The 12,837-nt window shown below is 41.1% G+C and overlaps 1 protein-coding gene across 1 annotated transcript in view; it reads right to left on the reverse strand.

Annotated features, from left to right (window-relative positions):
• Positions 1-514: 514 nt before the first annotated feature.
• errfi1a (ERBB receptor feedback inhibitor 1a) overlaps positions 515-12,837 on the reverse strand; it is a 34,268-nt gene continuing 21,945 nt past the window's right edge. Inside the window, exon 4 of the mRNA XM_062038168.1 lies at positions 515-8,344. Coding sequence (XP_061894152.1) covers positions 7,254-8,344 — 1,091 coding nt within the window. The 3' untranslated portion in view covers positions 515-7,253. The remainder of the gene's footprint in view (positions 8,345-12,837) is intronic.

A 12,837-nucleotide genomic window follows, 5' to 3' on the forward strand; every position in this document is an offset into this window, starting at 1 on the left:
TTTTACTTTGTGTGTTTTGCATTCTGAAGTGAGGTTGCAACTAGGGATGTCCGATAAATGCTTTAAAATGTAATATCGGAAATTATTGGTATCGTTTTTTTAATTATCGGTATCGTTTTTTGTTGTTGTTTTTTTGTTTTTTGTTTTTATTAAATCAACATAAAAACACAAGATACACATACAATTATTGCACCAACCCAAAAAACCTCCCTCCCCCATTTACACTCATTCACACAAAAGGGTTGTATCTTTTTTGTTATTAATATTCTGGTTCCTACATTATATATCAATATATATCAATAAAGTCTGCAAGGGATACAGTCCGTAAGCACACATGATTGTGCGTGCTGCTGCTCCACTAATAGTACTAACCTTTAACAGTTAATTTTACTCATTTTCATTAATTACTAGTTTCTATGTAACTGTTTTTATATTGTTTTACTTTCTTTTTTATTCAAGAAAATGTTTTTAATTTATTTATCTTATTTTATTAATTTTAAAAAAAAGTACCTTATCTTCACCATACCTGGTTGTCCAAATTAGGCATAATAATGTGTTAATTCCACGACTGCATTTATCGGTTGATATCGGTATCGGTTGATATCGGTATCGGTAATTAAAGAGTTGGACAATATCGGAATATTGGATATCGGCAAAAAGCCATTATCTGACAACCCTGGTTGCAACTCTCTACTCCCATCTAGGGCTAGATGTATATTTTTTCATCATTCTAGCTATAGTGGAAAGGGGGGCCCTCACAACCCACTAACCAAACGTGGGTCCACACAAAGTAGGCAAGACATGTGTGTGTGTGTGTGTGTGTGTGTGTGTGTGTGTGTGTGTGTGTGTGTGTGTGTGTGTGTGTGTGTGTGAGTGTGTGTGCGATAAAACAGGCCGAGCAGACTTCATTTTGACACATTTTAACAGCCAGAGAATTCATAAATAAAGTTTATTTCTTTGCAAAAAAAAAAAAAAAGACTACAAACGGAATAGTTAAATACTGTACACAGCATACGACACTCTCCCAGTGCATGTCTTCAACACAGCAGAGATTATTCCTTCTTTTTTTTTTTTTACTCGTCTTCACTTCTTCGTCGTCCTTTCATAAGACCGTTCAATACCTTTAAGATTAAATAGTACCAGTGTATGATGTAAACATTATTGTCGTTTGGGACTTTTTAAGTCGGGAGCGGGGGGGAAAAGAACACAACACAAAGTAGACTTCAATTGACCTTTAGTGAGCCCAAAGTGAACTTCAACACGTGTGCTACATTTACAACTTGGCTGAGCAACAACTCGAATAAAAATACAATTCAAAAAAGATCTTTTTTTTTTTTTGTCTTCTTTTTTTTTTTTTCCCCTCGGCTGCCAGCAGCCAAAGTCTGTCAGACCACACCCACTGCAATCATGTAAGGCAGGAATGTACGAGAACAGGAAAGTCTGCGACAACGCTCCCCGTGTGGCTTTAAGACCATGCACACAACATGACATCTGTCACGGCCGTGCAGCAGACTATAAAAAAGGCGGGCTACGTGAAATAGAGGATTGGATCTGGAGGGAGGTAGTACTTCACAGCTTGACCACGACATTAAAAAACACACATTTCAGTAAGGATGCATTCACTCAGGCCACCTCCGCACGCACACAAAGTAACAAATACAGTCACCTCACACTCGACATAGCCCCTTTCACACAGCGGGCGTCTTTCCGGTTTGCGATTCTCTATAAACGGTCCTCAAAGTCGCCCTGCAAATGTGCCGGCCAGAGCCGTAACCGAGACCACGTGGACCGTAAATTCACTAGGACTAGAACTGTGTAAAAATGAGTTTTCCAAATCTCGACATCCGCTTTTACACAAACTGTGAAAGCCGCCATCATTCTTCGGTTTTGTGGGTTGACTTTGGAGTAGTAGAATCAGAAGATGTGTTGCTGTGTGAAAGCGCACAGTCGCAGAAATACCTTGTTTTTGCGTAAAAAGCAAAAGCCAGATCCTCTGTTAAAACTCTAATGTGTCGATTCACAGCCCCTTTTACACAGACTGCCTTTTTGTGGGTTGCCGGGGTGTGCAATTATGTGAAAGCGCACCCACACGGTCGTGAAAATATCTTGATTTGCTGGGTTCTGCGTGAAAATTGATGTGTTAATTTGCAGGATCTCTACAGCCTCTTTCACACAGCCTGGAAAAGCCGCCATCTTTCTGCCTGGGCTTCTTTCCGGTTTGCGATTCTCTATAAACGGTCCTCAAAGTCGCCCTGCAAATGTTCCGGCCAGAGCCGTAACCGAGACCACGTGGACCGTAAATTCATGAGGACTAGAACTGTGTAAAAAAAGCAGGATCCTCTGAGTTTTCCAAACCTCGACGGCCCCTTTTACACAAACTGTGAGAGCCGCCATCGTTCTGCAGTTTTGTGGGTTGACTTTGGAGTAGTAGAATCAGAAGATGTGTTGCTGTGTGAAAGCGCACAGTCGCGGAAATATCTTGTTTTTGCGTAAAAAGCAAAAAGCCAGATCCTCTGTTATAACTAATGTGTCGATTCACAGCCCCTTTTACACAGACTGCCTTTTTGTGGGTTGCCGGGGTGTGCAATTATGTGAAAGCGCACCCACACCGTCATGAAATATCTTGATTTGCTGGGTTCTGCGTGAAAATTGATGTGTTAATTTGCAGGATCTCTACAGCCTCTTTCACACAGCCAGGAAAAGCCGCCATCTTTCTGCCTGGGTTTCTTTCCGGTTTGCGATTCTCTATAAACGGTCCTCAAAGTCGCCCTGCAAATGTTCCGGCCAGAGCCGTAACCGAGACCACATGGACCGTAAATTCATGAGGACTAGAACTGTGTAAAAAAAGCAGGATCCTCTGAGTTTTCCAAATCTCGACAGCCCCTTTTACACAAACTGTGAAAACCGCCATCTTTCTGCAGTTTTGTGGCTTGACTTTGGAGTAGTAGAATCAGAAGATGTGTTGCTGTGTGAAAGCGCACAGTCGCGGAAATATCTTGTTTTTGCGTAAAAAGCAAAAGCCAGATCCTCTGTTATAACTAATGTGTCGATTCACAGCCCCTTTTACACAGACTGCCTTTTTGTGGGTTGCCAGGGTGTGCAATTATGTGAAAGCGCACCCACACGGTCGTGAAAATATCTTGATTTGCTGGGTTCTGCGTGAAAATTGATGTGTCAATTTGCAGGATCTCTACAGCCTCTTTCACACAGCCAGGAAAAGCCGCCATCTTTCTGCCTGGGTTTCTTTCCGGTTTGCGATTCTCTATAAACGGTCCTCAAAGTCGCCCTGCAAATGTGCCGGCCAGAGCCGTAACCGAGACCACATGGACCGTAAATTCACTAGGACTAGAACTGTGTAAAAAAGCAGGATCCTCCAAATCTCGACAGCCCCTTTTACACAAACTGTGAAAGTCGCCATCATTCTGCGTTTTTGTGGGTTGACTTTGGAGTTGTAGAATCAGAAGATGTGTTGCTGTGTGAAAGCGCGCAGTCGTGGAAATACCTTGTTTTTGCATAAAAAGCAAAAGCCAGATCCTCTGTTATAACTCTTATGTGTCGATTCACAGCCCCTTTTACACAGACTGCCTTTTTGTGGGTTGCCGGGGTGTGCAATTATGTGAAAGCGCACCCACACGGTCGTGAAAATATCTTGATTTGCTGGGTTCTGCGTGAAAATTGATGTGTCAATTTGCAGGATCTCTACAGCCTCTTTCACACAGCCTGGAAAAGCCGCCATCTTTCTGCCTGGGCTTCTTTCCGGTTTGCGATTCTCTACAAACGGTCCTCAAAGTCGCCCTACAAAAGTGCCGGCTTTGGTGCCGTAGAGTCAGAGCCGTAACCGAGACCACATGGACCGTAAATTCACTAGAACTAGAACTGTGTAAAAAGAAAGCGCAGGATCCTCTGAGTTTTCCAAATCTCGACAGCCCCTTTTACACAAACTGTGAAAGCCGCCATCGTTCTGCGGTTTTGTGGGTTGACTTTGGAGTAGTAGAATCAGAGGATGACGGGGGCCGGGGTGTGTTGCGGAAATATCTTGTTTTTGCGTAAAACGCAAAAGCCAGATCCTCTGTTATAACTCTGATGTGTCGATTCACAGCCCCTTTTACACAGACTGCCTTTTTGTGGGTTGACTTTGAAGTAGTAGAAACGAGAGGATGACGGGGACTGTGTGTTGCTGTGTGAAAAGCGCACAGTCGCGGAAATATCTTGAGTTTGTGTAAAAAGCAAAAGCCAGATCCTCTGTTATAACTCTGATGTGTCGATTCAAAACCCCTTTTACACAGACTGCCTTTTTGTGGGTTGCCTTTGGACTAGTAGTATCAGAGGAGGAAGGAGACCGGGGTGTATGTAACTATGTGGAAATATCTTGTTTTGCTGGGTTCTGCGTAAAAAGCAAAAGCCCAATATTTTGTTATAGCTAGGATGTGTCAATTCACAGGATCTCTACAGCCTCTTTCACACAGCCTGGAAAAGCCGCCATCTTTCTGCCTTTTTGCGGGTTGCTGTTCTGTATAAAAGGCACCAACACTCGATTCAGAGCCGTAACAAATCCAGGATGATGCCTGTTGCTGGACACAGGTGAGATGTTTAGTTCCTGCAACTCGCTCACTGCTGTTTTGAAAGCAATTGTCACTGCACAAAGACATGTTGCTGTGTGAAAAGAAAACATGTCTGGTTTCGCCAGGTTCTACGTAGAAAGTAAATTCCTGAGCTTCTGTTACGGCTCTGATTTTCTAGGATCTCTACGGCCCCTTTTATAAAGTTGGCATGTACCTTTTCGCAGGTTGACTTTGAGAGTAGTAGTAACAGAGCAGGAACAAAGCCGGGAAAAGACTTGTTTATATAGCGGGTGCCCGACTAGCGAGACACTTTGTTATTTTATATATTCCGTAATCTGATCGTCTTGTCGCAACGTGAAAGCGCACAGGTAAAAAGCAAATGCCAGACTGTTACGGCTCTAATGCACCCATTTCGCAGAAGACCCTTTCACACAGCTTGTAAAAGCTTGTCTTTTTTCCAGACCGCTGTTCTGCATATACGTCACGGAACTGAAGGACTAAGTCGCTCAACCATCATTCCAATATCAGAGGTACGTAACAGAAGACCGGTGTAAATAGTGTATGCCGCAATGGCTGGACATTCACATCTCCCGCCCTTGTTGTGTTAAAAGGAATTGTTGCTGTACAACAAGTATTTTGCAGCATCTCACGAGAGGCAGGATACTTTCTCTTACAGCTTTGATTGGTCAATTTTGCAAGAGCTCTGCATTCAAAAGTAGTAGAAGAGCCCTAACAGAGGCAGGACAGCACCTGTGCACATCGTAATTCTTTTCCTGTCCTGTTGACGCTGCTGCGCTTTTGCTGTGTGATAAATGTAGGGTTGCTTCAAAAAGCCTCTTTGTTGTGTTCTGTGTGAAAGGCATCGACTGCCACGGCTTTCTATTTTACAGAATCTGTGTGAAAGGTACAACTCCGATGCGGCTGTTTTACGGAATCTATGTGAAAGGCACAACTCTGATGCAGCTATTTCACATAATCTGTGTGAAAGGCACAACTCTGATGCGGCTTTTAACAGAATCTGTGTGAAAGGCACACCTCTGATGCGGCTATTTCACAGAATCTGTGTGAAAGGCACAACTTTGATGCGGCTTTTTTACAGAATCTGTGTGAAAGGCACAACGCTGATGCGGCTATTTTACAGAATCTGTGTGAAAGGCACACATCTGATGCGGCTATTACACAGAATCTGTGTGAAAGGCACAACTCCGATGCGGCTATTACACAGAATCTGTGTGAAAGGCACAACTCTGATGCGGCTATTTCACAGAATCTGTGTGAAAGGCACAACTCTGATGCGGCTATTTCACAGAATCTGTGTGAAAGGCATAAATCTGATGCGGCTATTTTACAGAATCTGTGTGAAAAGCACAACTCTGATGCGGCTTTTTTACAGAATCTGTGTGAAAGGCAAACCTCTGATGCGGCTATTTCACAGAATCTGTGTGAAAGGCACAACTTTGATGCGGCTTTTTTACAGAATCTGTGTGAAAGGCACAACTCTGATGCAGCTTTTTTTTATAGAATCTGTGTGAAAGGCACAACTCTGATGCAGCTATTTCCCAGAATCTGTGTGAAAGGCACAACTCTGATGCATCTATTTCCCAGAATCTGTGTGAAAGGCACAACTCTGATGCGGCTATTTCACAGAATCTGTGTGAAAGGCACACCTCTGATGCGGCTATTTCACAGAATCTGTGAACGAGATGTCTTTCGGCTACTGTGATGGCTGCCACGGCTCTGAGGCGTCTGTTTTACAGGGTCTGTGTGAGAGGACGCTACAGAAGCTGCACTTGACAAAAATTGTAATGGTGTCGTATCGATAAAAAAACATATAGTAGATATTTGTGTGCTAGAATCCTTCATTTGACCCTACAATCTTCATATCTGAGGGATGGGCTTTGAGCTGAGGGTAATTCAACTATTTCATTTTTTTTAGGGATGTCCGATAATGGCTTTTTGTCGATATCCGATATTCTGATACCAGCAGCATGCACAATCATGTGTGCTTACGGACTGTATCCCTTGCAGACTGTATTGTTATGTATTGATATATAATGTAGGAACCATTATATTAATAACAGAAAGAAACAACCCTTTTGTGTGAATGAGTGTGAATGAGTGTGAATGGGGGAGGGAGGTTTTTTGGGTTGGTGTACTAATTGTAAGTGTATCTTGTGTTTTTTATGTTGATTTAATAAAAACAACAAAAAACGATACCGATAATAAAAAAAACGATACCGATAATTTCCGATATTACATTTTAAAGCATTTATCGGACATCTCTAATTTTTGACTTTCCGAGTTGCGACTGATTCCAAACAGCGCCTCTGCTGGTTGCGCCCGAGTACTGCACTCCACTTTGCCTTAATTGATTGGATGAATCAGCAATCAATTACCACGCCCATCCCTACTTGATAGATTAGGTGTCACATTGTGTCCCTGGTGAGGCACAAAAGCAGCGTTTTAAAACAAAAATACAAGCCCGACACTGAACATACTGAACTTCCTCAACCTTCCAGACGCTAAAACACTGAACTGTGGGGAGGTTCAAGGCCCGCTTGCACCTTTCACACCGTACTGCCAACATGACATCAAACACAGGTCCGAAAACGCCGAACGCAACCTCAGGATACCTGGGGGTACCCTGGTGTCGTACAATACATAACGGCTTCAAACAAAAAGAGCAGCAGTTCAAACTAGATCCACGTGTGCTTTCCTCCTCGTGTGGCAGCCCCACTCCGAGTCCGATACGTCCGCCTTGCGAGCCGACGGGCTTCCCATGGCCTGCAGTAGCTTTTCCGGGCAAGGGTAGGCCACAAAGTTGGTCCGCTCCGGCAGAAGGTAGTAGTGAGTGTTGCTGTCCTTGTTCCCCTCATTGTCTATGATAGGCAGGATGCAAGGGGAGCCCTCGCTGTTCTGTCTCTGTAAACCCCGACTGACGTAGTTTTTGTCCGGTGCAAAGCTTTGGGTCGCGGGCATGACGCCGTTGAAGTACTTGGGGAGGCCGGGGGTGCGGAAGGGCTCCCTCGGGGGCAGCTTGGGCGGTCGGTCCTCGTCGCTGTACGCCCCGGACGACACCTCGGCTGACCAGCGGCGAGGGTCCGCCGTCTTGCTTGTCCGCGGCGGGACGGGGGGAGGAACCGCCGACCTGTCCGCGGTGTAGTGGCAGGGGAGGCGCAGTTGAGAGTGTTTGTATCCGGCTGGTCCAGATTGAGTACGCCGTAGTTTCCTCTGAGTTCTGTCCTGTGGTCTCTGACAGACCACTTGCTGCTCCTGACTCACTTCCTGCTGCGGGGGCTGCGCCGGATGCGGCGGCTGCGCCGGATGCGGCGGCTGCGCCGGATGCGGCGGCTGCGCCGGATGCGGCAGCTGCTGAGGCATTGGGCGTTGCGGCGCGACGGGTCCATCGTAGTAAGCGAGGTTGTCCTGCCCGCAGTCCCTGAAGCTCCTTCGACCGGAAACCCCGTGACGAAAATGTTTGGAATACTGATCTGATACCAGGCAGCAGCTCTCGTCCGCACTGGGAAAAAACTCCACCTCGTTGTCCACGGCCTGCTCGGCTGACATGTTCCTGTGCGCAGGGATGGGGGGGAGAGGCTTGGAGCACCTGTCGGGGGTCTGCGGCGGACTGCTACACACGGAGAGCCTTTGGAATGAGGGGACCACCTGGTCGTCATTGGTCGGACTTGGGGTGGAGGGTTCAGAGGCGCAGGACAGGGAGAGGTGGGAAGGCCGGGACGTCTTGGGAGGTAACTTCTGTGTGCTGTAGCCGTGTTTGTGTCCTGGAAGTGGAACCACAGGCACGTGTTAGCCTTCGTAACTTAGATTCAATATCCCTCTTCAAATCAAGACTCAAAACACACCTATTCCTGACTGTTTATTCATTGTAATCATCTTTACTTCTCTATCTTTGTTGTTGTTGTTTTTTATCCAATTTGATTTTATTGTTTGGATTTTGTACGGTGTCCTTGAGTGCCCAGAAAGGCGCCTTATAAATGAAATGTATTATTATTATGGCAGACATCTACTCACAGGCCACTACATTAGGTACATGCTGGAGAGAGCTGCATTTAGACTTAGACTTCCTTTTTATTGTCATTCAAATTTGAACTTTTCACTACAGATAAGAAGGAAATTTCCTTGCATTAGCTCATGGTAGTGCAGGATAAAAAATGTATAACGCTTCATTTTGATGATAATACATTATTACACAGGTCTGGCCCGTGACATCGTTTTATATGGTCCGCAAACACCTGGAAATAATACTTTTCTTACTAAATGCATTTGTACTTTCCATTTTAACAGAAAAAAAAATGCATGAAATTGCATACTGTTTAAACTTTATATTATTAAGTATGGCAACAAATATTACATTATCATAATTTCCATTTTTACTAAAAAAAATGGATTGATGTTGATAGTCCAACTCATACTGACTGGCATACACAAGCTATGGAGATGATATCAGTAGAAAAAACTACATTTAGTTTAGATAATAATGAGTCATATATTGGAATATGGGATCCAATATTTAAATTTGTTTTAACTATTAAATTAACCTAAATTATGACTTATTTTCTCTATTTTTTTATAAATGGCTATGATGATAATGTCAATGAGGGATTTCTAATTACTGCTATGTTGGAATTCTTATTTATATTGATACTGTTGTTGATATTATTAATTTTTGTTTGACTTCTTTTGGATTGTTTTGTGTCATGTTTGTGTGTCCTCTCAATTGCTCTGTTGTTTGCTTTTTTGAATGTTGCTGGGTTGGGTTTGGTTTTGGAAATGGAATTGTATTATTATTGTAGTATTGTGTATTATTTTGTAGGATTAATTAATAAAAAATAAAAAATAAAAAAAATAATAGTAATAATAATGTAAAAAAACAATTAAAAAAAAAAATACTTAAATAATAATATACTTAAATACTTGACTTAAGACTTCAAAGCAAGTTATCCATCAAATTGTACACTGTAAAAATGGCAATAGATTTTACTGTAAAATTTACAGTGGTTTTTGCAGCATATTACTGTAAATTTAAAAATATTCTACCACTGTTTTTAAGGTCAAATTCTAGTAGTTTTTAAGGTGTATTGCTGTAAATATAAAACGCTATCATCGTTTTTTGTAGGATAGAAAACTGTCAGCTTAGTTGCCAGAGTTTTAAAATACAACAGTACAATTTTTCTTTTACTGTATACTGTATATTTTAAGATTAATTAAAGATTAAAGTACCAATGATTGTCACACACACACTAGATGTGGTGAAATTTGTCCTCTGCATTTGACCCATCCCCTTGGGGAGCAGTACTGTAAAATTTTGGTAACTGAGTTTTTTACTGTAATGTATACAGATTTTTTTCTAAAGGTGTATATAAAAAATATATACAATAATCAAATGCATAGGCAAATGTAATTATTGTTCGCTATAACTGCGATGTGGCCCTCAAGGAAAACGAGTTTGACATCCCTACATTATTACGTAGTAATTTACATACAAAGAGCTGTTTCTAACCAATGCAAATGACATGTTTATATACAGCAGGGGTGTCAAACATACGGCCCGCAGGCCGGATTAGGCCCGTGAACAGGTTTTATCCGGCCAGCGGGATGACTTTGCTAAGTATAAAAATTAGCCGAAATTTTAGAATGAAAGAAACTGCTGTTCTAAATGTGGCCACTAGATGTCGCAATAGCAATTCTTTGTATCTTTGTGGATTATGCTACATATGTAAAAAAAAAATAAACCATATTAGTGCACTAGTCGGGGAAAATTAGCAAACTACATAAATAACATCCTGTAATTTGGTTTTGATAACTTTTTTTTTATCTTAACAGATTGAAAATTAACACCAATGAATTGACTGATGAACATTATCACATAATTTATTCAGAAAGTATAAATAACGACAAATAAAGATAGACTACTATTAACCGCAACATGTAAGTGTAAAAAAAAAAACAACAACATTATTATTTGTACATTTTCAGAATGTGCTTGTTCTATTTTCAAACAAAGAAAACAATTTGAAGTTGTCTTTATTTTTAAGTTATCGTGCCGTGATTTTACCAGCCCAACCCATTTGGAAGTAGATTTTTTGACACCCCCGGTATACAGTAAACCCTCGTTTATCGCAGTTAACCGACCGTAGTAATTTAATTTCCACAGAGTAGGAATTATTCATTATATGTTTTCATAATAAGAGCATAAAAATCTAAATACATTTTTGAACATTGCGAGGGTCTTTACTAGTTTAAATGTGGGACCTGAGGCTGAAATAATCAGTTGTCACGATACTGATTAATTCGACCTCATCTAGTGGCCATTACTTCTTTAGAGTTGATATTCTCAGCTGATTTTGTCATTTTTATGCTTGGAAATGCTTACTTTAGGCCAAAACTACATAGAATATGCTTTAGAAAAAATCAGAGTGAAGCAGCAAACTTGGAAGCGCAATGTGGCGAGGGACGACTGTAGTCATCGCACAAATGGTCAGTGAGTAATTGACAATCAATTGCAAAGGCGTTTGGCTTAATGGTGGCCATTTTTTTTGTGCACCAATCACGGTGATTCGGCGAAACGCCCTAAAGTTACATCGAGTGCCTTTTAGAGCGCGTTGAGCAGGGCGAGAAATTTCCGGTCGATTCGTGATATGAGATTCAAACTTTGGGGTTAATAACAGCACCGCCAGGTGGTGTATTTTGCCAGTTTGTCACTCTTTTGTGACAGACTTAGTTGACACAAATACCATTTTAAGACACCCCATTTTGTAACTACTGTACAGCAGCTAAATTATATAAGCCGCATATTAGAAAAAAACTAAAACTGCAGACATTTACAGTAATACCACTCCACGACATTTAAACATTTAAACGGCGACACAATTACTGTGTCGGGTTTCTTTTACAGTTGTACCTTACTTTTGTACACCCCACTATGATGTACACACCATACAAACAATCTCACGTGTTCGTGGTTCAGCCTCCGTGCTTTTTTTCTCATCGAGTGTGACCGCAAAATAAGCCAACATGGGGCCAAAGACAGTTGCGAGTGCAAACACATTGATACAGAAGGTGAGAAAAACTATCAAAGTTGAGTAAGAAGTCATCGTAAAATATGAAAGTGACGTCCGTGTGGATCTTCCCTCCTCCCTCTATGCCATTTGGCACCTTTGTTAAGTAAAAGTGACATTAAATATTCATTTATCAGTATTTCAAATTGCTTTCTGCATGGAAAACTATAATTATGCTGTTTTTGTGTTCATATTTTTGGATATGACTGGATTTTTTTATAATTGAATTTGCATATTTTCTTTTGGGAAAATTGTTACAATTTTTCTACGATTTTTCAAATGGGTTAAACCGAAGTACACGGTTTTTCGGCTGCCAGATTTAGCTAAATGTAAATATTACAAACAGCTCTCAGTACAATGCAGCACAGACATTAGTAAACATTTATCTTGGTATTTGTCTTTGCCTGCACCTATTTGCCTTATGTATTAATTATTGTAAGTTTAATTTATATAATTTAATTTATTTTAATTGTATTTATTTATTTTCCCTGATTTTATTTGTTTTATATTTTGTGAGTATCTTGTTTGTTGGGGGGGAAAAGGAAACACTTGATATGTAATCACATTAGTGTAACATGTATTTGCCATAAAATCTCAATTGAAAAAAAAACATATTAATATTGTCTTTATTATGTTTATAAACCGCTTTTGTATTCATCAAACACATCCGAACGTTGATTTTAAAACATTTTAGCAGCAGATTCCCCAAAACACAATTTTTATTATTATCTTTTTTTTTAAATAATCAATTTTTAAAAATACAGTATGTTTTTAGGCCATCTCCATGCAACCAGAACGAGCGTTTCTCATCTATAACCTGTTTTAAAAATATTTACATATACACTAACGTTCAAAAGTTTGGGGTCACCCAAACAATTTTGTGGAATAGCCTTCATTTCTAAGAACAAGAATAGACTGTAGAGTTTCAGATGAAAGTTCTCTTTTTCTGGCCATTTTGAGCGTTTAATTGACCCCACAAATGTGATGCTCCAGAAACTCAATCTGCTCAAAGGAAGGTCAGTTTTGTAGCTTCTGTAACGAGCTAAACTGTTTTCAGATGTGTGAACATGATTGCACAAGGGTTTTCTAATCATCAATTAGCCTTCTGAGCCAATGAGCAAACACATTGTACCATTAGAACACTGGAGTGATAGTTTGCTGGAAATGGGCCTCTATACACCTATGTAGATATTGCA

The sequence above is a fragment of the Entelurus aequoreus genome, linkage group LG26, assembly GCF_033978785.1.
Source record: "Entelurus aequoreus isolate RoL-2023_Sb linkage group LG26, RoL_Eaeq_v1.1, whole genome shotgun sequence".
Classification (NCBI taxonomy): Eukaryota; Metazoa; Chordata; class Actinopteri; order Syngnathiformes; family Syngnathidae; genus Entelurus; species Entelurus aequoreus.